At 48.3% G+C, this 24580-nt stretch overlaps 1 protein-coding gene across 4 annotated transcripts in view; it reads right to left on the bottom strand.

Moving 5' to 3' along the window:
- Nucleotides 1-24580, bottom strand: part of FGD5 (FYVE, RhoGEF and PH domain containing 5) — a 108177-nt gene that overhangs the window by 21566 nt on the left and 62031 nt on the right. For 3 of the 4 annotated variants that reach the window (XM_037023794.2, XM_037023791.2, XM_037023793.2), the window contains exons 4-10: nucleotides 24210-24268; nucleotides 24070-24100; nucleotides 9644-9804; nucleotides 9223-9379; nucleotides 8537-8624; nucleotides 6826-6876; nucleotides 6247-6305 (exon numbers count right to left, since the gene is read on the bottom strand). In XM_037023794.2, coding sequence (XP_036879689.2) covers nucleotides 6247-6305; nucleotides 6826-6876; nucleotides 8537-8624; nucleotides 9223-9379; nucleotides 9644-9804; nucleotides 24070-24100; nucleotides 24210-24268 — 606 coding nt within the window. The remainder of the gene's footprint in view (nucleotides 1-6246; nucleotides 6306-6825; nucleotides 6877-8536; nucleotides 8625-9222; nucleotides 9380-9643; nucleotides 9805-24069; nucleotides 24101-24209; nucleotides 24269-24580) is intronic. The other variant, XM_037023792.2, reaches the window with a different exon arrangement.

The following is a 24580-nucleotide window of genomic DNA, read 5'->3' on the forward strand; positions in this document are numbered from 1 at the left end:
GACAATTGGGGGCAGGACAGGGCAGTGGGCCAGAAGAACATTCTCCCCAGACTTTGGTACTGAATCTGTGCAAGCTGCTACTGCAGGGTTGACTCAAAACCCAGCCCCCATCTCCCCCAGACCCGTCTCTTGTACAAAAACCGTTCAGCCACTGCGGGTGGTAGGAAACCCTCCCACTCCCACAGCCTAGGCAAAGAGTGACCCTCTGCTTCTGGGGAAAGGCAGAAGCAAAGCTGTGCCCAAGACAGGAGGCTAACCCTTCAGGCTCAGAATTGTGTACCAGTACAAAGCAAACACCTGTCCAGGACCTGCCACACATACAAAGCATAGTCTGGCTGCCATGCAGGGAGGGGCAGGGAAGTGGAGAGAGTCTAGCACTGAGTAACAGGAAACAGCAGTCTACCTCTGAGAAGGGGCAAGAGCATGGAGAGAGATCCCTTTTGTGGTGTAGGGGTTACTAAAAGCTGATAATGGAGCAGTAATTTGAGAAAAATTCTCTGGCACTTCAGGCGCCCAAAGAACACGAGGTAACAGCAGCCCCCTTCTGGAAGAGCATGAAGTCTCTGGGGCTCTGGTGGTGACAGTGACAACAACAAAACCCAAACCAGCTCAACTACTGACTTGACTGATCCAACTCCTCCACTCTACATGAACGACATGACCAAACAAGAGACACACCCAATTCTGGGGGTAGATACTGTTTCCCTCTGTCCCTATAGTTCTTTGACACATAGTGCCTAGTATTCAATCAAACATTATTAGAAACACAAAAAAGCAAGAAAGATCCCCAATTCATTTTCAGGAGATAAAAGCATTCAACAAAACCAGAATGAGAGGTGACAGAGATGCTGGAGCCACTGAACAGGGACATTCAAGTAATTATGATTAATATATCAAAGGAGCTAGTGGAAAAGGTGGAGAGCATGCATGAACAGATGGTGAATTTCAGCAACGATAGAAATTATATAAGACAGTCAAGTGAAAATGTCAGAAAAAACATGGTATCAGAAATGACTTCCTTTGATAGACTTAGCAACAAACTGAAGAGTGCCAAGAAAAGAATGACTGAACTTTGATAGGTAAGTTGAGATTAACCAAACTGAAACACAAAGCGGAAAAGGCATCAGGGGAAAAAAAGGAATAGAGCATCCAAGAGAATTTTCCAAAATGAATGGCAGCAAACCACAGGTATAGGAAGCTTGAGACAACAGGATAAATATCACCCACCCCATTAAAAACACAGATACTTAGAATCATAGTCAAACTTTTAAAAGTCAGTTGTGAAGAGAAGTCCTTGAAGGTGGCCAGAAAAAAGGGGCACATTATATAAGACAAATAAATATAAACATTACAGCAGATTTCTTACTAAAAGCTATGGAGGCCACAAGAGAGTACAGTGGCATGTTTAAAGTACTGAAAGAAAAAACTGGTCAACCCAGATTTCTATACCCAGGAAAAATGTCTTTGAAGAATGAAGGTAAATGGACCAGTTAAGGAAGTGGAGGATGGGTGGTGGGAGACAGGTTTCTTCTCATTGTTAGAGTGGGAATTTACAGGTAAGCAAGGGCAGGAGGCTGAAATGCTCCATGTGGTAATGATTAGAGCTAGAGACAGCAGTAAGAACTCATATTTAGCTTAATAAAGATACATAAGGTAATGTATAAATATATATACATATGAGTAAATTCATGGGTTAGTATGTACACATATATTTCTTTGCTCTGTAGCTAAAGAAGACCTGAAAGAAATTACAACCTATGTAGCAATGAGTACACCTGGTGGCCAGATTTGGGTTTCAAATACCATTATCTAATCAAAGGAACCAGTGCTCATGCAAGAAATGGCTGATTCTAAGACTGGGGCCGGAAACATATGTGATGAGCCTGGAGCACCCTGTAGGGTCAGAAAGTAAAGAAGTGCTCAAAAGTAAGAGAAAAACCCCACCCAAACCCATACTGATGGGAGTATATGAAAGGGGTACAGGGAATGATCGACAGGACTTCTACTTGCCAAAGCTGGAACAATTTGAGAAATAAATAAAATGGTATGGGATTGCAACCCAAATATAAAATAAACACCCATGAATAAATTAAACAAATATCCTCACTAATATAAAATATTTATTTATTTAAAATGAGTGAATACATTAATAAATGAGGGAGAAGAGACAAACCTCCCATGCAGAATTCCAAATAGTTTCGGTAAACACTCTCTGCTCTCAGGAGAGTATAACTCCCTGTTCCTTAAATGCAGGCTGTGCATAGTGACGTTCTTCTGAAGAGCATGGACAAGGGGTGGGGGGAGGGTGAATAAGTCTGACACACAGTGTTGCAGCCAGGTGATCAAGGTCAACATCGACAGTCATAAATCATGTTGCCAGCATGCACCTTGCATATGATGTGCTGAACAGAGTACTTAACCTCTGTGATCTTCTTCCCAAACCTATAAACCCAGTCTAATCCTAAGGAAAACATCAGACAAATCACAATGGAAGGACAGCCTACATTGTACCTGAACAGTATTCTTCAGTATTGTCAAGGTCATGCAAAACAAGGACAGTCAGAGAAACTGTCACAGTCAAGAGGAGCCACAGGCAACACAACAACTAAATGTGATGTGACATCCCAGATGGGAGCCTGGGACAAACACTGGGCAAAAATTAAGGAAATCTGAAAGAGCTATGTTTTAGTTATAATACTGTATTGATATTGGTTCTTTAATATAACAAATGAACTGAATAAGATTTAATAATAGAGGAAATTGTGGGAGATAGATGGGAATTCTCTGGTTTATCTTCTCTTTTTTCCTATAAATTCAAAATTGTTCTAAAAAATAAACTAAATTCAGAAATTAGAGTGGTGGGTACCAGGGGCTGTACTTCGTAGAAAGAATGAGGAGTTAGTGTTTAATTGGGACAGAATCTCAGCTGGAGATGATGAAAAAGTTCTGGAGATGGATGGTGGGGATGGTCAGACAACAAGGTGAATGGACTTATTAATGCCACTGGACAGTGCATTTAAAAGTGGTCACATGATAGATTTTATGTTACATATATTTTACCTCAATGAAAACATTTTTAAACTAAATTCTATTTTAAAAATGAAGGTGAAAATAGTAAACCAGACTTGTACATGTCTCCTTACTCTCTTCTCTGGGGAGGCATTTTACTTTTGTGCTGTGGAGAAGGTGGCAACCAATGGCTAATTTGAATCAAAGGCTCAAAATCCTGCTCTTGCAACTGGATGTCTGATTTTTCTGCTGGGGAATCTCTGGAGTGTGGTCTGAGCGACTGCAGTTAGAACCAAGGTGCATCTACCCTCTGACCAAACTTCTGATCAGTCCTTGAAGCTCTCACTGCTGGCAAACCCAGGAGCCAGCTCCAAACCTCCACACCTATGTTTAATGACACACTCTGTGGCCGGGTTATTCAAAAAAGAAACAGAGAAAAACGATTCTCCCATAAGTCTATGTGTGTGTGTCAGTGAAGAGCAGGTGGTGCATGTGGGCACATGGATTCGTGTTTATGCAACCACTGCACGTCTGAACCCTTGCGTGATGTGCACAAGGAAGTCTGGCCTGGTGGTTAAGAAAGAGAAAGGCCTGAGTTCAAATTTGACTCTCACACTGAGAACTGAGTGATCTCCGGAAAAGCAGTTCATCTCTCTACGCCTCAATCTCCTTACTTGTGAAACTGGGCTGGTAACACTTTCCTTTGACAATCAGAGGAGATCACCTGGCACGATCCTGTCCTCAAAAGGGGCAGCTGCTATCATGAGTGAGGATGCTCTGTGGGAATCTACTACAACTTTCCTGAGAATGACCCTTCCCACTTCTGAGGCTTTTCCCACCATGTCTTCTAGACTCTCCCATTTGTTCTCTGTCCTCCATCAAAATAATGGGAGGATAATGGTAGGCAAGGAGTTTCCAGGGCCTCAGTTCTTAAGAATGGTGCCTCCCTAAGCTTCTCTGGTCATCTAACAGTTTTCTGCTACCAGGCTGCTCTGACAAAGGATATACTGCTTGGCTTCGCTGTCAGGACTTTATCCCAATGAGCTTAACGGTGGTGTTTCGAACCAAGTGCCGGTTAGGTATGTGGGCCCCATTTTGGATCAGTGGGATGGTAGGATCTGGATCTTCCTAGAAATCATACCTCCAGTTTAGTTACCTTTGTGAAGAGCTGTGGCAATGGTTTGATGTGAGCATAAACTCCAAGCAATGCTGCCACCTCCAGGAAGCCTTCCCTGGTCTTTACAATTTATAAGTACTTCCCAGGATGAAATGAAGACAATATAGAAGCACAGAAGGCTTTGTCAAAAGGGAGAATGGCACCAGCAGACCTATTTTAATAGGATCACTCTGGCTGCCAGGTGGAGAAAAGAATGGCAGGGCTGGGAGGTGATGAGGACCAAGCTGGGTAGGGGCCAGCCACTGAGCTCTGCCTTGGGGTTGATTTATCCGGACCCCAGGGAGAGGCCCAGCCCCATCCCAGCAAGCATGGGGTCAGGGCTGTGAGTCCAGAGCAGGCCTGGCACAGTGCCCCAGGCAGCCTGTGCTTCTCCGGGCAGCAGCCAACCTTGGCCTTGGAGAAATGCAGGAGGGTGTCTGGTCATTGGTACTCCATCCAGTTCCTTCTACAGGAGGCGCTGTGCACAAGCTCACCCGTAGAGAGAAGACACAGTCCTGCCTGACTAGTTTTTCTTTTTGGAGCAGAGGCACTCCTAGCTAAGGAGAAGTGTGGGGAACCCACCTATCTGCTGGTATGGCAGGACAGGGCACTGGACCCCCAAAGCACCTATTTTTAGCTGCACTGCGGGAAATCTCACTATTTGTACAGAATGCCAAAATACAAAGAGCAAGGAACTCAGACATCAGACAGGGAGGTGAGAGGACCTGGTGACAATGACATGTCTGACCTACCCTAATTTTTGCACCCAGTTGTCTTCAGTCTCCACACTCAGCCCACCCTCTCCACCACCTGCCCTGCCCCTCCCCTCCCCCTAGACTCTTGTCCTGCTTCCCCTACCCTGTGCCCTGTATCCATTGTCCAGCCATGCCGGTGGCTCTCTGAACTCTCACATGCCCTAGATGACCCCGTCTCCACAACTCTGCCCAGGCCAGCCCCTTTCCCTGGCACACCTTATCTCTCTCTTGGCCTTTGTGACATGCATACAAATCCTCCCAATGGGGGCACTTGCCCTACCAGCTATTCTCACAAACCCAGCTGGAAGCAATGTCTCCCTTCTTAGAATCTTGCAGCATTTTCTCTCTCTTCCTCATGATGTTTATCATAGTTCTTCGTGTCCACATATTTACTGCTCCACTATGCTGTGATTTCCTCAGGCCTGGGATTCATGTTTTATCTCTGTCTCTCCATTTCCCAACACGAGCCCTGACATATAGGAGGTGTCCAATAGATGCTGTTTCCCACCCCCTCCTTCCACCTGTGTATGAGTTAGAGTAAGAATGCTCTGCGTATCTGCTACAGACAAGCTGGGCCACTGCTCCGCACATATACCACCATTGCTCCCATCCCTGCCTGTGGAAGACATCACTAACCGATCACTGAACTCTTTCCCAGTGAGCTAGGACTCAGCCTCAGAATTATTCTCAACACAAAGCTCCAGCATATTTACAGCTTAGTGCAACAGAAAATACAAGGACACAGTAACTGTGTTAACCACTCAAACAGAGCTGGGATGTGGTATAAAGTTGGCTATCCTTGGCAGAAACCCAGTAAACACCCGATGGGTGCCTAACACACAAAGAATCACACACTGTCAGAACTAGGAGTGTGCTTATAGCTCATGTATTCTCACGGATGAGTGGTTCTCAAATTTTTGTGGGCAAAATACTTACTTGAGGTTCTTATTAAAAATGCCCTACCCCCGCCCCCCCCAGAAATTCCAACTAGGAAGGTCCAAAGTGTGCCAAGGAATCTAGTTTACAAAGCACTCCAGGTGCTGATACAGATGGTCTCAGACTACAGCTGGGACATTACTTATCAGGTCTGTACACATCTGTAGCCTCCCTCATTATTTTAATGGTGAACTGGAGACCCAGAGAGGGCCACACAGCAAGTGTCAGGGCCAGAACCCAAGGCTCTTTGCAAGGCCCCAATGAGCTAAACAGTTGTCCACACCAACTCCCCATCTACCCTAGAAGTAGAGCATCACAAGTAAGGCCTGGACAGGGTGAAGGGGGTCCTGGATCTGCACCCCAGAGAAGGAGCCCAGGGCCCGAACTTACCCCTTGCTCCATGCTGTCATTGGCATGATCTGTGACTTTGGAGATGAGAGTCAGTGCACCTGAGGAGGGAAGCAGAGCAGATAGCCAGGCTGTCTGGGTGGGGGCCAGTCTCCTCGCCACTCTCCTCACCTCTTCCTGGTCCTCTCCCCTACCCCACCAATCTCCCCTTCCCTGTACTCCCCTCCCTGCAGGGCCTTGTATGTAGGTGGCACCAATTTTCAGCAACCCTAGCTTTGCCACAACTGCGTAAGTGACCCTGACAGTGATACGACCATTTTTGTGTCTGGCTTCAGTTCCCTTGGCTGTTAACTAAATACATTAAAACAGGGACTGCCCTGGCAGGTCATAGGGCAGGGACAGTCACAGAATGGGGAGGATACAGGAATATGGGGATGAGTGTTTTAGACCTGGCACCATCTCCTATCATCAAATTCTGGTCACCCCTTTCTTCTCCTCTGTCTACTGCACACCCTGCTGGAGGGCACAGGGCTCTGCCCTAGTACTGGTGGAGAGTCCAGAGTTGGGGAGATGGGCCTAAACAGTACTGTGTCCTCTTCTCCCACATCACGCCGGACTTACCCTGTGTGTTATCGTACTCTGCTGAGTCCGGGCAGAGGTTATTTAAGTAGTCTGCAGGCAGAACAAGAGCCAGGAGTCAGTTTGCCCTGGTGAGACCAGCCCCTCCTATCCACAATAGGAAACCCCCTCTCTCCAGAGATGGAAGAAAATTCCCAGAAGAATGGGGTATCTATCCTCTCCCCGCTCTTACCCTGTCACAACACCACACGACCCCCCAGTCCCCCAGGACCACCACCACCATCACTCCCACCACTGCTAGTCGTTCACTCATTCAACAGTATCTCTTGAGCACTTGCTGTGTGCTAGCACTGAGCTATGCCATCAGGATACAGACACAAACAAAGGTGAAACCCTGCCTTCAAGAGACCCACAGTCTATATTTGGAGAAACAGACCATCAACATGGTAGGGTACAAATGTGTTAAACCTTTAACACATTTATACGGGCAAAGCTCTACAGGGGCTGGCCTCTCTCCAGCTGCCTCTCCACGTTACTCATTTTGGCAATGCTGGCATTCTTGCTATTTCTTGAAAGTTCCAAGCTTGTTCCTACCCCATGCCCTTTGCACGTCTATTCTCTCTTCCTGGCACTCTCTTCTTCCAGATCTTCACGGGGTTCATGTCCTCACTTTGCTGACATCTCTGTGTCATGTTACCTCCTTACAGAGGTCTTTCCTGAGTGCTCTACCTAATTCACAGCCTTGCTCATGTCTATCCCTTTAATCTGCTTTTTCTTGAGCTCTTATCACTGACATATAATAATTTTTATTTCATATTTGTTTGTTGAGGATAAGCTCCATCGCATCAGTTTGGCTGTTGAACTCGCTGCTCTATCACCAGTATCTAGCACTCAGCCTGGTACATGTAGATGTTCAGTGCATGTTTGTTGAATTAGATGGACGACTTTTCTGTCCCCTGGCCCTAGTGTATTTTTCTTAAAGCCCTGGTCACTACCTGGAATTATGTGAATATCTCTACGTGTCTGTCTGGCACACTGGAACATCAGTTCCCCAGGCCAGGGGGTCTTTGTCCATTTGGGAGGCGCCTGGGTCAATGAGTCTGGAGCTTGGGACAGAGGTGTGGGTGTTTCTGGCAGGTGAAGGTAGGGGTGGGGATGACATTCCACAGGGAAAGTCGGGAGACTGGAAGGAAAGGGGACCTGGGACTGAGCCTCAAGCAACAGATATTCACGGGACAGTGGAGGAAGAGAGGCCATCAACAGAGACAGAGAAAGATCAGTCAGATGGTGAGGCGGAGGCCGGGAGCAAGTCTATCACAGAAGCCCCAGGATGAAAAAAGCTTCCAGAAGCAGGAAGGGGCCAGTGGCAAAGCCTCAGAAGGGACCATAAGAAAATTTTCAGAGGCAGAAAACATCCACTGATAACAGCCCCAGGGAGGGCTTTGGTGGTAAGAACAGGTGCAGAGGAACGGGGAAGGTGTGAGTCTCTGTGTTTTAGGGTGGGTGAGCTGTAGGCAGCCACAGGAGGTGGCCACTGGAAGGGGGTGGCCCCCGGCAGCAGGAGACCCAAAGCTCAGTTGGAGGGAAGGTGGTGGCAGAGCCTGGCGCCTCTGGAGGGGCCTCCCCCAGCCCTTCCTGCCATGGTGGGAGGGGAGGCTGTCATCACACGCCTGGCCACCTCACTCCACCACTGCTGCATACCTTCCCTCCCTCCCTCCTCCACGGCATGAGCCTCGGCCTCCCCAGGGCCCACCTGTGAGGAGCACTTGGTACTGGAAGAGGCGCTGAACCACCCGCAGCAGCCGGTGCCTCATGCTCTGGCCGCCTCCTTGCTGACTCTGCTGCTCCCAAGAGAAGGGGAGGACAGAACTCCATCAGAGCGCCTGCCTTCAGGCCCACAGTGCAAAAGCGGCCCACATCCACCGTCCCATCCACGCCTCTTCCTGGCCAAGCTGAGCTCCCCCCATGTCCTTCTCCAGGAAGGCCTCCCAGATTAGCGCCACCCCACTGTGCCAGTTCATTCCTGCAAACTCAGTCTGGGCTATGCTCAGTAAGATGTCCCTCTGAATCATGTTAGTAATAACAAAAAGCACACCCCCAATTCTTCCGTCCAATAACTGGATCCCCATTTGGTGGCCATTATTAGTTACTCAATGGCTGGGGCCCGAGGTTGCCTTGTACTTCTCTATTGGAAAGGTGAATGACCACTAAAACTCTCCCCGGGGCTGGGGCTCACTGAATTGTCGTCAATTGCCCAGCAGGGGATGTTCTGGGTTCTGGGTTTTCCCTCCTGCTGGGTCCTGCCCTGGCCAAGTCTTCCCCACACGGCCCACCAGCCTCAGACCTAACAAGACGCCCCACTGATCTGCATCAAGCCCTTCCACATCCACCCCTCCTCTGCATCTTTAGAGCAGGTTTGCAGAGGACCAAGGGACACACCTCAAACTCACGGACAGCAGCCGCCAGCTGGGGAGAGCGGAGGCAGTTCTCACCGAGCAGACTCAGATACCTGTCGAACTGCAGGATGTGAGCAGCGTGGTGGTCAAACCCCTGCTCCCGGGCCAGGAAGACATCAGCCACCTTCTGCTGGCCCTCCCTGCAGTCAGAGAGGGGGACAGGACAGTGAGAACTCGGCCTCGTGACCCGCACTGTGTTAGACTGTGAGCACTGGAGTCACATCCCTAGGCGGGGACTCCAGCTCCACCTCCCACACTCATTTTACTCTGGGCAATGACCTGACACCTCTGTGTCTCATCTTCCGCCAGTCAAATGGAGACACCATTTCACAGGGTGGGTTTTTACCCATGCCCCACCCACCAGTGCAATGGAATCGGGGGCCAGGGGGCCAGGGACTGCTCACCAGTGCGACAGCCTCTCCTCCAGCTCCTCCAAGATCCCCTGGTGAAGGTCGTGGATGGCTGGGAGTTCATTCAGGCCGCGTCTCAGCTCTTCCCTGGCCAACGTGTCCTTGCCCTCTTGGTCTATTTCATCCAAGGCACTCATGACAGCTCCATGGAAATCCTGAAACCCCAAAGGTCTGTTACCCACAGGTTGGCAGCACTGGGCACAAGGCCTCCCTGCGGTTCCCCAGGGCTTTGGAGCCCTGGCCTACATACGAAACGTGGGACCTTAAGCCACTGTCTCAGACTCCAGCACTCTCACCTGTAAAACAGGGGTGACAGTGCACACCTGGTGAGCACAGGTACCTGCTGCCCAGAGCACCCAGCACAACTCCTGGTGCAGAGTTGGGCTTCACAGCAGGTTCACGTCTCTCCCTGCCCTGTGGGAGCTTGGCACATGCTCTGCTTTCACAGGAGAGGTGAGAAGTTGGGACTCCTTCTCTGGAGAAATACGAAGCTCTGCTTTACAGTTACCCGCCTCTGAAGAGGTTCACGTGTTGTGTGGTTTCGAAACACGGTCTAAAGAAATCACAGGCACGCCCTTCATGGTGTATTGACCAGTCACTACAAATCATGCCAATGGTGACTATGGAAAAGTAGTATGTTGTATTACTAAGAAATTAAGAAGGATACAAAGTTATCTTTCTACCCTAACCCATTTGTGTAAAAAATGAACTCTTACAAGCTAAAAGGAAATGGAGTGAAATATAAACAGTTGCTGTGTCAGGGGTATGGAATTAGATTTTTTTTTCTTCTTGTCTCTGTTTCCTAAAATTTCTATATCATCATTAATTACTTAAAAAATTAAACTAAATTCAATCAACATTAAAGTTACAAAGAATGCAAGACCTTTTTCTCAGAACAAAAATGTTATCTTCAGATGTACCTGCTCTTGCACGAGGCCCAGGTCTGCAGTTTTAAGTACATGGAATATCCTGACACCACCTTGCACTGCGGAGCAATGCACACTGGAGACGCCAGCCTCCGTGGTCATGTGGTCTAACCCAAACCAGGAAGGTCAAGTCGCCTTTACAACACTGAGGAAGGAAGATCACTCTGCCTTGTCTGACTGCCTCCCTGACAGGGAACTCATTATCAGGCATGACAGTTAATTCCACAGCTAGAAAGACTTTACATTGAGATCTGACAGGGGAAAGTGCCTGAGAGGATGGGCAGCCCTTCCTCCAGGAAGTCTTCCTGATCTTCTCCATCCCGGTGAAGGAGAGCAGGAGAGGGCTGGGGGAAAGGGCAGGGAGGTGGGGTAGGGGCAGAGAGAGGGAAGGGAAGAGAAAAGAGGAGAGAGGAGACTGAGGGAGGGAAGGGTTGATGGAGAGAGCGAGGCAGAACAGAGGCGGAGCCTCTCCCCTGCCCCGCCCCCAGCAGCTGTAAAGAGGCCTGGGCTGGGGTCAGACAGGACAGCAGAGTGGAGGTCACAAAGGTCTCTGCTTCCTGAGCACCTCATCTTGTCGCTGACCTCCCTGCCGGGAACCCGGAACAGGGAGGGCGCCCACCTGGCTTGCGATCCAAGGAGGGAGGATGAGCCAGGGCCTGCCTGAGGCCAGCCCTCCCCAGCCCCAATCTGGTGCACCTCCAGCCCCACCACTAAGGTCAGAAATTCTTAGGGCTAAGTCGTGAACTACTGAATGGATTTTCAGGGCTGGAGGCAAGTGTGTCCTTAAGTGGAGGCCACATCCTTGAGCTGTAATTAGAAATGGAATCCCATCGTACCTGGGGTACCAGAGCCCTTTCAGAAAGCATGCTTCCGAGGTTGGAGAAAGTATGACTTGTAAGTAAGCGGGCAGCTAGAGGGAGGTGGTATTTAATTCTTATTTCAGTTGGCTCTGGGACACCGGGGTCCTTCTGGACCTGGAGCGTGGGTTTCTCTGCTGAGCTGGGGCAGGAGGATCCTCCCGCCCCCAAGAGTTTTCTCAGCCCTGGCATCCCAGAGGAAGAAAGAAAACATCCTATAAGGACAACAGCCTATCTTGCTTGGGCAGCTGGTTGACAGTAGGCTTTCAACACACTCCTCCACTCTGTGCCCTCCGCTCTGTGAACAGATGAGTGACACAGACAAGTTGTCACCTATCTGAGCTTAAGTTTCCTCATCCGTAAAGTGGGGATAACAGTACCACCGAGTAGGGCACAAGGCTCCTGAGAGGCTCATCCTGTTTAAAACTGCTTTATGAACATGGCAGTGGTGATTATATTTTAGATATGACATCTTCAGAGTGGGGTCCACCTCTGCTTTGTTTTCCTGCTAAGTTTCTAAAGTCCATCACACACAGAGGAGTTTCATGATGCTTGCTGATGGATTACAGGACTCTCACTGAACAGAAAAGGAGGGTGAGTCACTGGCGGGCCAGCCAACATCAGCACTCAGAGCACTGCAGAAGGGGAGGGAGAGGGAGAGGACCGGCAAAGACAAGACCCAGGGCTCCATCGGTGGCACCCTCCAGGGGCTCACAGATTAACTGCTCTGCAGGCCAGTTTCTCTTCAGTAATTAATTCTCGCTAAATTGGCTCAGTCCCAGTGGGCGGGATGGCCATCAACAATATGACTCATTTCAAAATCTGGAGCATAATCAGAATTGCCACAAACATCCATTCTTAAAACTCATGCATGGGCTGGAAGCGCTGAGTGCCAGCCGCACCACCATCCATCACACCCTGAAAGGTTTCTGCTGTCACCAGTGTTCTCACCCATCAGGGGCTCCTGGCAACATCTCAGAGGGAGGAACGAGGGAGAATATGCGAGGCCCTCATCCCCTAATCCATTCAACAAATATTCTGAGCATCTGCTCTACACCAAGCCAAGGAGAGAGTGGGAGCAGGAGAGATGCTGTTCTGACCTCAAAGACTTTGAGATGTAGGGGATAAGAGAAGAGCAGATAGATGATTTCATCACAGGACTGAAAGCGTTCTGGTCAGGAGAAGCACCAGGGCTGTGGCACTCTGCAGGAGGGAGAACTGGCTTAGCTCTGGGGAGGCCTGCCAGGGAGTGATGCCTACACTGAGACAAGAGGGGGAGCGTTCCAGGCAGGGGGGACAGCCTGTGCAAAGGCTCTGAGGTGGAGGAGGAGCTGAGCTGGCTCTGGCACTCACACCATGCAAGCCATTGTGTACTTAACATTTTACATTCATTTTCTCCTTTCTTGGCATTATTACTATTTCTACTTTACCAAAGGCCCAGAGGGATTAAGTAATTTGCTCAAGGCCACCAAGGAAGCAAGATTTGAGCCCAAGTCACCCAGCTACCGAGTCCTAGCTCCTCCCGTTGCTCCAAGCCAATCCTTCCTGCTGCGGATGGCCCAGACAGGGGAGTGACTTGCTCAGATCGAGGAGAAAGACTAGAACCTGGGTCTCCAGAATTCTGGCCAGGGCCCCTCAGGCAGGCTGGTGGAGAGGCCCGAGTGTGAGGACTCGGTCTCTGGAGCCCAGACAAGTGTCCCAGGACTTACAGGGCTTTCAGGACTCTGGACTTGCCTGTGGTGGAAGCGGGGACCTCACAGTCAGGCACCTGGTCCCTGGTCCCTTTTCCTCTTTTCCAAACCCACTGTTAAGTTTCCTGGGTGTCACAGAATCTCCATTCTCTGGCCTGAACAGTTAGTGGGTGGCAAGAATGTCCTCCTCCTTGCAGGTGGTCAAACCACTGATGTCACTGCCAAAAGCCAAGTGAGCCCTCTGGGATCCCATCTGCCAACCACAGCCATGCTCAACCACAGTGCAGCTATGCCACTGTGTTTCAATGATGTTTTGTTGATTTTAGGGTACCGGTTGTGTGCTTCCTTTGTTAAATTTATTCCTAAGCATTTCATTGTTTTTTATCTTGCCACAGACATGCCCCGTAGGCTGTGGGTCTAGGGGCTACGACGTCACATTGCCCAATCAATCATGGGACGGTACTCTGGAACACAGGTCTCTTGTGGGGCACAAAAAGACTTCTTAAACTGTATGCCAAAAGTACTAACCACACAGAAAAAATAATAATGAACTGGACTTCATGTTAAAACATGGGTATGGGAACTTGGTTGTTCTGTGTGCTACTGCTATTTTTGTTTCTTCACTGTGAAATTGAAATTATTTTTAAATAAAAATTTAAAAGTCATTTAAAAAGTGAGGAAGATAAAAAAAACAATGAAATGCTTAGGAATAAATTTAACAAAGGAAGCACACAACCGGTACCCTAAAATCAACAAAACATCATTGAAAGAAATTAGAGAGACCAAAGTAAACAGAAAGATGGCCCATATTCATGAATTTAATACTGTTGCGACGTCAGCACTCACCAAGTTGGCATATCTCAACTCCTATTAAAATACCAGATGCCTTTTTTACAGAAACCGAAAAGTGGATCCCAAAATTCATATGGAAATGCAAGGGACCCAGAATAGCCAAAACAACCTTGAAAAAGAAGAACAAAGTAAAGTTGGAGGACTCATACTTCCTGATTTCAAAATTTAATATAAAGCTACAGGAATCAAGACTGTGTGGTACCAGCATAAGGACAGACATATAGCTCAATGGAATTGAGAATCCAGAAATAAACCCTCATGTTTATGGACAAGTAATTTTTGACAAGGGTGCCAAGAAAATTCAATGGGAGAAAATTTGTCTTTTCAACAAATGCTGTTGAGATATCTAGATATCCACATGCAAAGAATGAATTTGGCTTCCTTCTTTACATCATACATAAAAACTAACTCAAAATCAAAGACTCCAATATAAGAGCTCAAATTACAAAACTCTTGGCAGAAAATATAGAAATAAATCTTTGTGACTTGGGGCTAGGCAAATAGATATGACACCAAAAGCACAAGCAACAAAACAAAATCTAGGTAAGTTGCACTTGATCAAAATTAAAAACTTCGGTGCTTCAAAAAACATTATCAAGAGTGAAAAGACAACCTACAGAATGGGAGGAAATATCTGCAAATCACATATCTGCTAAGGGACTTGTATACAGAATTACAATAAAAAGACAGCCCATTAAAAAAAATGAACAAAGGATCTGAAAAGACATTTCTCCAAAGAAAATACGCAAATGACCAAGAAGCACATGAACAAGATGCCAACATCATTAGTTATGAGGGAAATGCAAAATTAAAACCACAGTGAGATACCACTTCATGCCCACCAGGAAGGCTAAATAAAAAAGACAGAGTAACAAGTGCTGCAAGGAAAGAGAGACACTGCAGCCCTCCTGCTATGATGGTGGGAATGCAAAGAGGTGCAGCCACTCTGTAAAGTAGTCTGGCAGTGCCTCAAAAGGTTTAAAAGTGTCCATATGATCCAGCAATTGCACTCCTAGGTATATACCTGAGAGAACAGAAAACATGTTCACATGGGAATTCATACATGAATGTTCACAGCAGCATTTTCAAAACAGTTGAAAAGTGGAAAGCACCCTAATGTCCATCAACTGGGGACTGGATTAACCATATGTGGTCTGTCCACACAGTGGACTATTATTCAGCTGTGAAAAGGAATGGAGTAGTGACACATATCACAATATGGATGGACCTTGAAAACATTATGCTGGGTGAAAGGAGCCAATGACAAAAGACCATACATGTATGATTCTATTTGTATGAAATATCCAGAATGGGCAAACCTGTAGAGATAGAACTAGACTAGTGTCTGCCTAGGGCTGAGCAGGGGTGGTAATGGGGAGTGATGGACCATGGGTATTGGGTTTCTTTTTGGGGTGAAGAGAATGTGCAAAAATTGACTGTAGTATGATTGTACAAGACTGAATATGCTAAAAGCCATTGAATTTTACACTTCACAAAAGGCTGAATTGTACATCATGAGATTTATATCTCAATAAAGCTGTTAAAAAATTGAATAGGGAAGCACAGATTGGGAGAATATTCACAATACATATTTCTAAAAATGGACTTGTGTCCAGAATATTTAGAGAACTCCTACAAATCAGAAAGAAAAAGATAGACAACTCAATTGAAAAATAAAAGACACTTTCCAAATGAGGTTTCCAAATTAAAACCACAGTGAATAACCACAACATAACCACCAGAAGGGCCATGAGTAAAAAGAACGACAATATCAACATGCCAGTGAACATGAGGAGTTAAGAGATGGTCCCATGCACTGGGGGGTGGCAGTGTATATGGCTTCAACCACTTTGTAAACCTAATTGGCAGTTTCTAATAAAGCTAAATCTATGCTTACCCTATGACCCAACAATTCCACTCTAGGTGAATACTGAGGAGGAATGAGTGTACATGTGCCCTGAAAGATACATATAAGAGCATTCGTGGTAGCTTTATGAGCCCATGCAGGAAACAACCCAGCTCATCACCAACAGGAGGACAGACACACCAACCGTGGTATATCCATACAAAAGAGCACTGAGAGACATGAACATTGGACAAATCTCACACACTGTGTTGAGCCAAAGAAGCCAGACACAAAAGAATACATAATTTGTGATTCTATTCATATCTGGTTTAAGAACAAGCAAAACCGTGGTAACCTCTTAGGGGTGACACTATGGAGGCTGCGGCACAGGGCATCTTCTGGGACGGTGGAAATGTTCTATCTGGGTGGTGGTCACAACTGCACATGCGCATGCTCACACACGCATGCACACACACACACACACACACACACAAAATTTCAAGCCCTATCCTTAAGATTTGTGCACTTAGCTGTATGTAAGTCACAAAACTTTTTTTCTCTGATGTCCCCCACTTTTCCCCATTGCTTTCATGTCTCCTCCAAACCCTTCGTGTCCAGACCTCAGGGCCAAGTTAAACTGCTGGGCCTGGAGTTCCTGGCTCTTCAAGAGTGGGTCCAGCCTGCCTCTGCAGCTGCCTGCTCATTCCTGTGTGCCTGTGCTTCTCCAACACCACCAGAGTGCATCACAGTTACCTGCTCAGCTTATTCAACCCAGATCACTGGGCCCCACCCCAGAGTTTCCATTAGGGAGGTTGGGGGTAGGGCTGGGTAACTTTCATTCCCCCTCAATTCCCACAGGGTGCTGATGTTGGTCCTGGGACCACACTTTGACCACTGCTGCTTTATATGAATTGCCTTTTCCAGTCTCTGTGTTGTTTTGTGCTTCCTCATCTGATCCATACCTTACTCATCTTTCAAAGCTGCTGCAAATGCCACCTCCACCATGAGGCCCTCCTGGGTTACTTCAGCAGTCAGTCTAAGGGCTTCTCAGGGGTCCTATAGCCTCCAGAAATCTGGGGTCACAGCCTGAAGGGTGCCATCCAATCTCTCAATATCTCTGAAGTCTCATATTTTAGCTTAAAAACTAATGCCTATTTTATATTATTCCTCAAAATAGATTTATTTATCTTCTCCCTTCTCAGGGCCCTTGAGTCAGGCAGCAGTGGCTCTATTTTGTACTGGCTGTGTGACCTTGGGCAAGTCACTCACCTTCTCTGAGACTAAGCTTTGGATCATCCAACCATCTAAAGAGTATTGAGCACAAACTGAGCAATGAAATGAGAAATAATGTAGGTAAATTGCCAAGCACACATGCTCGCTGCCATCCCCGCCACTCCTCTACAGCATCTGGTACATTGGACGCTCACTGTAATGAGAAGCAAGAGCTGGCTGGGTGAGGGAAGAGGGGCCTAGGTGGGGGCAGACGGACAACTCACCAACCCAGATAAATAAAGTCGTACATTTGCTAAGAACAGAGTCCCTCTAGATGCTGCATTTTCCTGAGTCAAGTCAACACCATGGCGACAGACACATTTAACTCCTACACAGTGATAAGGAAGGGCTTCTGAATGGTCTCCTCTCTCTGTGCTGTGTGAGAAGTCTGGCTCTGTCCTGGGGCATTTCTAAGGCCCTTTCAAGTGGTTACCACCACTGAGCAAAGTAGGTGGCGCCCTGCAAGGGCAGCATGTGGGCAGGACCCGAGAAGCTGCTCATTTGCCTTTCTGCACCGTGTTCTCCTAATACCTGGCCCTAAGTCCATTTGGCCCTTCCCAAAAACTTGCCAGTGCCCAGGCTCACACCCTCAGGGTGCCTCCTTCCTCCCCAGGGCACCTAAGAGTCCTCTCCTCACTCCACATACTCCCTGGGGAAAATCCTGGCTGGGCCTAGAGCCTCAGTGAACACCTCCACACTTGCTCACTTCTGACGCACATCCGTGCCCAGCTGACCACCAGGATGTCCTTCCCCGAGCCCCTCACACTTAACGAGGCCCACACGAAACTCATCACCTCCCCCCACACTAGCCTGATCCCCTGCAGGACTTGCCACCCTAATGGGTCAGCAAGCCAGAAATCTGGGGTCAGCCTGGCCCCTCCCTGCACTTTCCCACACCCTGTAGCCAGTCAGTCTCCAAGCAGAGTCCTCCATTGGCCTGCAGCACTCCAGGCCCTCCACGGCCTCTTGCTGGAATCATACCTCGGCCTCCGACAGACCTTCAGGTGATCACAAGGGCACAAGGGGCTCTCCCTGCCCCGTTCCCCACCCAACTGGCCTTGGCCCTAGCTGCTTGCTCCCTCCCTCACAACACTCCAGCCAGGCTGAATTTCCTTCAGTTTCCAAACAGGCCTTTCTCTCACTGGCCCCTGGGCCTCTGCACATGTTGATCCCTTTCCAGGTACATGCCTTCCTCACTGTTCCCACCTGGTTAATCCTCCCTTTTCTTAAAGTCTCAGCTTAGACACATCTCTCTGGGAATCCTTCTCTGACCCTCACTGGGAGGTTCAGAAGAGGCCTAGGATGGGTGCCTCTTGTGAACCTCCCAGGCTCAGTATGCCCCCCACTGTACTAATAGTGTCCCTTTTCATGCCTGACTCCTTCCTAGACTGTCAGGTCCTGCAGGGTAAGGACTTTCACCTTGTCATTCCTGGATAAGCCCCTGGCACCTGACACACGGGAGGTGCCCAGGAAATATTTCAGACTGAAGAAATGGTAGGGCTGCTGGAAGCACTGACCCCACCATCATTCATTCATCAGATCCATGTTGAGCACTGATGGTGTACCAGGCCTCACAAGCCACGGATAATGAAACCAGTCAAGCTCTTTATCCTCAAGGAGCTCCGAGTTCAATGAGGGAGACAGACAGTAAATAAGCACCTAAAAACGGCCCATAGTAAGTGAAGCCAAGGTGGATGGAACTGAAGGGAGAGAGAGATACAACTCAACAATCAACATCAGAGACTTCTGTACCCCACTCCCAATAAGGGACAGAGGAAAGGCAGGAAATCAGCAAGGGTTTGAGGACTCAAACAGCACCGTGGGTCAGCCTGACCTAGGTGACCTCTACAGAGCACTCACCCACCTAGAGCACAAAACACATTCTTTTCAAGCACCCACAGAACAGTCTGGGCCTAGAGCCAGTGCCCAGGCTCACACCCTCAGGGTGCCTCTAGATGCTGCCTGACCACATGCCAGGTCATAAAGTAAATCTCAATAAATTTGGAAAGACCGAAATTACACAAAGTATGTTCTCCCACCACAAGGGAATTAGAAATCAGCAGTATAAAGAAACTTGGGAAATTTATAAATTTCTGGAAATGAAATAATGTAGTTCTGGTAACTCATGGGTCAAAGAAGAAATTACAAGGGGGAATTAGAAGTGTTTGTAACTGCACGAAAATTAAAACAGCATAACAAGTAAACAAACACATTAATTAGGTAATTTTGAATAGTGAAAGGTACGGTGAAGGAAAGGCAATGAGGTGTGGGATGGAGTGGAGAAGAGGGAGTAAAGTGGTAGTTCTTCACCCCCAGCACCCACCCCTGGGCCACAGTCTCCTCCTGGAGAGAGCACATCGCGGTCCCTTGGTTTGGGCCTGCCCACGGCACTCGCTCTGGCCAATGGGATGTGGGCAGAAGTGATGATGTGACAGTTGAGACCGAATCTCAGAAGCCCTCTGGTGTTTCTCCTTGCTCCTCGCTCAGGGTACTCCCTGGGTACCCGTGCCCTTTCAGCCTGAGTCCCAGAGTGAACACCCAAGAAGCACAGCACTGAGCTGAACCCAGCTTTGACCAGTTGACTCCCAGTTGACCCAGCTTTCCTTGCAACCATAATGCCCAAAGAGATGGAAGTAGACATTGCTGAGTAATACTTTCAGAAAACCTTTCTCAAGGGGGCTAACTCAGCTGGGAGCATGACTTTTCTATTTTCTCCTTTTCTCCTCCTTTTTACCTGGGACATGGGTGTAATGACTAGAGCTGTAGCAGTCATCCTGTGCTCATGAGGAACCTTGGAAATGGAGACACAGGAAAACAGATGAAACCTTTGCCTGAGACTTTGTGGAACTACAAAACTTGACCTGGATCTCCTATTATATTGGGTTTTTATTATTAGCAGTTGGATATAGTTTTTAACTGGCATAGAATTATTAAGAAAGGCATCTCTAGCAGATTTTATTTTCCAAAAATGGCCATAATGATATTTCCTATCCTACATGGTCTTTATCCAATGTGAGCTTGATACTCCTCCCACTGAATGGTGGAAACTATGTTCCCTCCCCTTGAACTTGGGTCTCGACTAATAGAGTATGGTGGAAGTCATGCTTATGTGGCTTCCAAGGCTAGATCATAAAAATGCCATGCGCTTCCTCCTGGCTCTCTCTTGGAACACTCATTCTTGGAACCCAGCCACCACACTGTGATGGGAGGCCACATGGAGAGGCCATGAGTAGGCAGTCAGTATGCTGGCCAACAGCCCAGCTGAGATCCAGACCACAGCCGGCACTGACCACCAGCCTCGGGTGCAAAGACTTCTCTAGACGATGCTAGCACTTGGCCATGGTGCACTCCCAGTTAAGTCTCCCCAGACATCATGGACCAGAGACGTGTTCCCCCCACTTGCCCTGTCTGAATCTCTGACCCAGAGAATCTGCGAGCATAATGATATCGTTGCTTTATGCCACCAAGTTTTGGGGCACTGCTTCTTGGGGGAAATGAGAAAGACAATCTGGCTATAAGAAGACAAGTGGGTAGGACACCCCAGGGGAGGGAGAGCAAGTACAAAAGCCATGCAATGTGAGTGTGTTTGTAACACCTGAAGAATAGGGAGGAGGCCAGACAGCTGAAGAGAACAAAGAAGGTGGTAAGAAGTGATTCTGGGGAGGCAGTGATAACTCCCAGGGTTACCTCTCCCAGTCTATTCACTGGCTTCTGAACAGGCCCTCAGTGCCTTAGCTCATGGTAGGAATTTTCAGCTTCTGCCAGGAGAGGGATTTTTTCCCAGATAAGAGAGAAGGATCAAAGGTGTCCAGGGACCCATACCTGTTCATGATTCTAAGGACTCACTAAATACAAGGAAGAGCATAATCCCCTTAGCCTGGCATTTTAAATACTTCACAATATGGTCTTCAGTTTTTTGACCCATCACTTGACCCCTGATTCCACCTCCAGTCTGCCTTTTCCAGCTTACTCCTGTTCTAAACATGTGATGACGTAGCATTCTCCAGACAAACCATGTGCCCTCAGGCCTGTGAGTGTTTCCATGCTACCCCCTTCCTACATGCCCTCCTCCATCACCACCCTTGCCTGGCAGGCTTCATCCAAGTCTATCTAAGTGGCGCCTCTTCTGCCAACTCTCCTGCAGACCCCAAAGGGGAATAAGTCTCCCCCTCCCCATGTTCCTGCAGATTTTGCACATAACTACAATTAGGCATATTATACTTCCCACCAAGTAGCATAATTGTCTGTTCACATATCTACTTCTCCTCCCCACCCCACTCCACCCCTCAATGCACATAGGAGAGAGAGACTATTCAAGGGAGGGCTCTGGGCCTTTTTCACCTTCGGGTGGCAAGGCCTATCTCAGTGCCTGTGGCACTGTAAACATCCTGTGATGTTCTACCCAGAAGGAGTGAGTAAGTCGGATGAATGGACGGGGAGTTTGAGGAAAGACTGCATGGATGGGTAGGTGGATGGGTGGATGATTGTATGGCTTGGTGGACATGTGAATAGTGGTTGAACTGGGGAGCATGAATGGGTGCATGGATGTGCCATAAGGAGCATGGTCAGGTGAAAGGAGAGATGAGTTGGTGACAGCCTGGTTAGATAAATGGGTGAGGATCTGATTACACAGACAGATGGGCAGGTGAATGAATGAGTTTATGACTGGGGTCCTACAAGGATGAAGGCAGTCTTTAAACCAGAAGTCAGCAGACTTTTTCTGTAAAGAGCCAGATAATAAATATTTTAGGCTTTGTGGACCACATACAGACTCAGTCATAGAACCCTCTTTTGCCTTTTTTCACAAATGTTTAAAATATTAGGTCTGTTCTTAGTTAATAGGCTATACCAAAAAACAGGATCTTGATCATAGGAATTCCATTTTGGGTGACCAGAACATTTAGTCATCTCTGAGTCGGCTCTACCTACCATTTGACAAATACAGAGTCGAAGCCCAAGCACAGAAGGCCAGAGGCACGAAGCCATGGAGCTTTCTTGCTTGGGGAGGTTCGGAATGCACAGCTGGCGCACCGCATCACTGGGCAGCCTTGGCATTTTAATAGCATTAAATCTCTAAGGAGGGATTCTGAACGAGAACCTGCCAACCCTAGCCACCAGAGATGGATCCAGCATGGGGAGTGGTAGGGAATGTTCCTTCAGACGAGGGTTGGTGACTCAGACCTGGAGTCACATGGACATGTCTGCCACTTCCATCCCCGTGGGCACTGACATTATAAATGTAGCTCCAGACCACACTTTCCCGCAACTAGCTTATGAGCTGTGATTTTTATGAGCTCTTTTTTTTCCCTCTTCAGGATATTATTGTGGATTACTGGTGGCTGCAGCATCTTTCCAACTGGCAGGAAGCAGTGCAAACACAGATGGAAGTTTCCCAGTTAAAGCCCACTCAACAAAGTCATAAAACAAAAGCCCAGCCCCTCTGTCATGCTGCCAGCTCAGAAGCAAGTGAGAGAAGAAAAAGGGGGAGATTCTTCCTGCCCTTGCTAAATCAACCTGCAGGTGTAAAGGAGAGGGTGGTATGGGTCATACCTGAGGGCTTTTTGATTTCATTCTGCACACAAAGCTCTCAGCCTGAAGGGCAAAAATGAGGGGCTGGGAGCGCAGACCAGAGTAGGGCTGTGTCCTCCTGCTGGGGCCTGTGTGCCCTTGCTCACAAGGCAATGTGACACCAGGGTGACATCACTGACAGGGACCTCAGCTGGATTCGGTAAGCGGTCTGGCTTGACGTCGAGTGCTCCGCTGCATCCAGAGAGGTCCCTGCCCTGAGGAGCTCCAAAGGCAATTGGGGACACAGGACAATACATGACGACAGTGCACTGCAAGTCAGGAGACGCGGGTGTTCACCCTGGCTCAGTCACAGTGTGACACTGGCCAAGTCACTCCCTCTGGGCCTCCATATCACCACCGACAAATTGCCCAGGGGGGACATTCCCAGCTCTGATGTTCTTGGAAAGACATGTTGAACGATACAAAGTGGTGTAGAATCTGATACTAAACTACAAGGAGATCACAAATAGCTCAGAGGTTCAGAGGAGAAGGGGCTGTCACGAGGGCCAGAGGCAGCTAAGCCCTTCACATCCCCTTACTTCCCACGTCTTTTTAGGACTCACCCTTTTTTAGGACTGAGCCATAATGCCATCTCCTCCGAGAAGCCTGCCTAGATTCATCCAGGTTGTCAGTGACTACTCTCCCTGTGCACCGGATAATTATTCATTCACTAATATGTTTCCTTCACTGGCTGGAGAGCTCCTGGGGAAGGGCCCTGTCTGATCTGACTTTCCATTCCCCAGCTCCTGTCACACAGCAAGTATTCAAAAAATGTCTGTTGAACTGAATTAAACTGACTGCAAAGGGAGACCTTCCAGGCAGTCTTGGGGATGGTGAAGGGTGGCAGTCCCCAAGTTTAGCCTCCTTTCCTTGGCAAGTCCTCACCACTGGCTCAGGAAGTACTGGGATGACTCAGGCCTCTCGATACCACCGCTCTGTCGCTGTGTTAAACACACACACACACACACACACACACACACACACACACACACACACAAAACTGCATTTGTCCTCCTTTGGCCAGTACTGGGATGACTCAGGCCTCTCAATACCACCGCTCTGTCGCTGTGTTAAACACACACACACACACACACACACAAAACTGCATTTGTCCTCCTTTGGCCAGTAAGAGGGCAGGGGAAACCACACAAACATCCTTGGAGAAATCTCAGCACATGCTCCACACACTGCCCCGGGGCAGAGACAAGCCCCCAGAAAGCACCGTGCTGTTCACCCGAAGAGGTACACGAATCAGGAGCCAGACTTCCTGAAAAACATCAGTAAACACGTGCCTGCCCCGAGCCTCTGTTCATGGAAAGCACTCTGCCTCCTCAGTGCTTCTCTGCCTCTTATACCACAGCCTTGTAAAAGGGCAATTAGTCTCGGACAATTAAAATGATTAACTCACCAAATGTAAGTGCTGGAGCATCTCCACGTATCTGCAGGGGAAAGAGGGTTGAGTGTGCATTAATTCCCATCCTGTACTGTGGGGAGGGGTGACGTTCTGTCAACAAGCTCAAGGCCACAGGCAGCTGCTTGGGGACTCACACTTTCTCCGAAGACAGCAGTTCCTGGGCGATGACATGGGCTCTGGACTGTCCTTCCCCCTGGCGAGGAAACAGAGTGGTCAGGGGGGTCAGCACCAATGCAGGCAGTGAGAGGGAGACCGCACCTCCATGAACATAGGGTTTAGAGAAGGACTTCCATGCTGCCGGGGGTAAAGTCCACAAACTTCCCAGCTATTTCCTGGCACTCGCTACCTGTGACCCACAATTGGCTGCATGTTGGTTTCCTCCCTGTAAATGTGGACACTGAGCACACAGCAAGCACTCAATAAGTGGCTGCCATCATGACTACATAACCTTGGCCTACACACACCGTCCTTTCAACAACCTGTGCTTCTTTGTGCATAGAGGGCT

The sequence above is a fragment of the Manis javanica genome, chromosome 3, assembly GCF_040802235.1.
Source record: "Manis javanica isolate MJ-LG chromosome 3, MJ_LKY, whole genome shotgun sequence".
Taxonomy (NCBI): domain Eukaryota; kingdom Metazoa; phylum Chordata; class Mammalia; order Pholidota; family Manidae; genus Manis; species Manis javanica.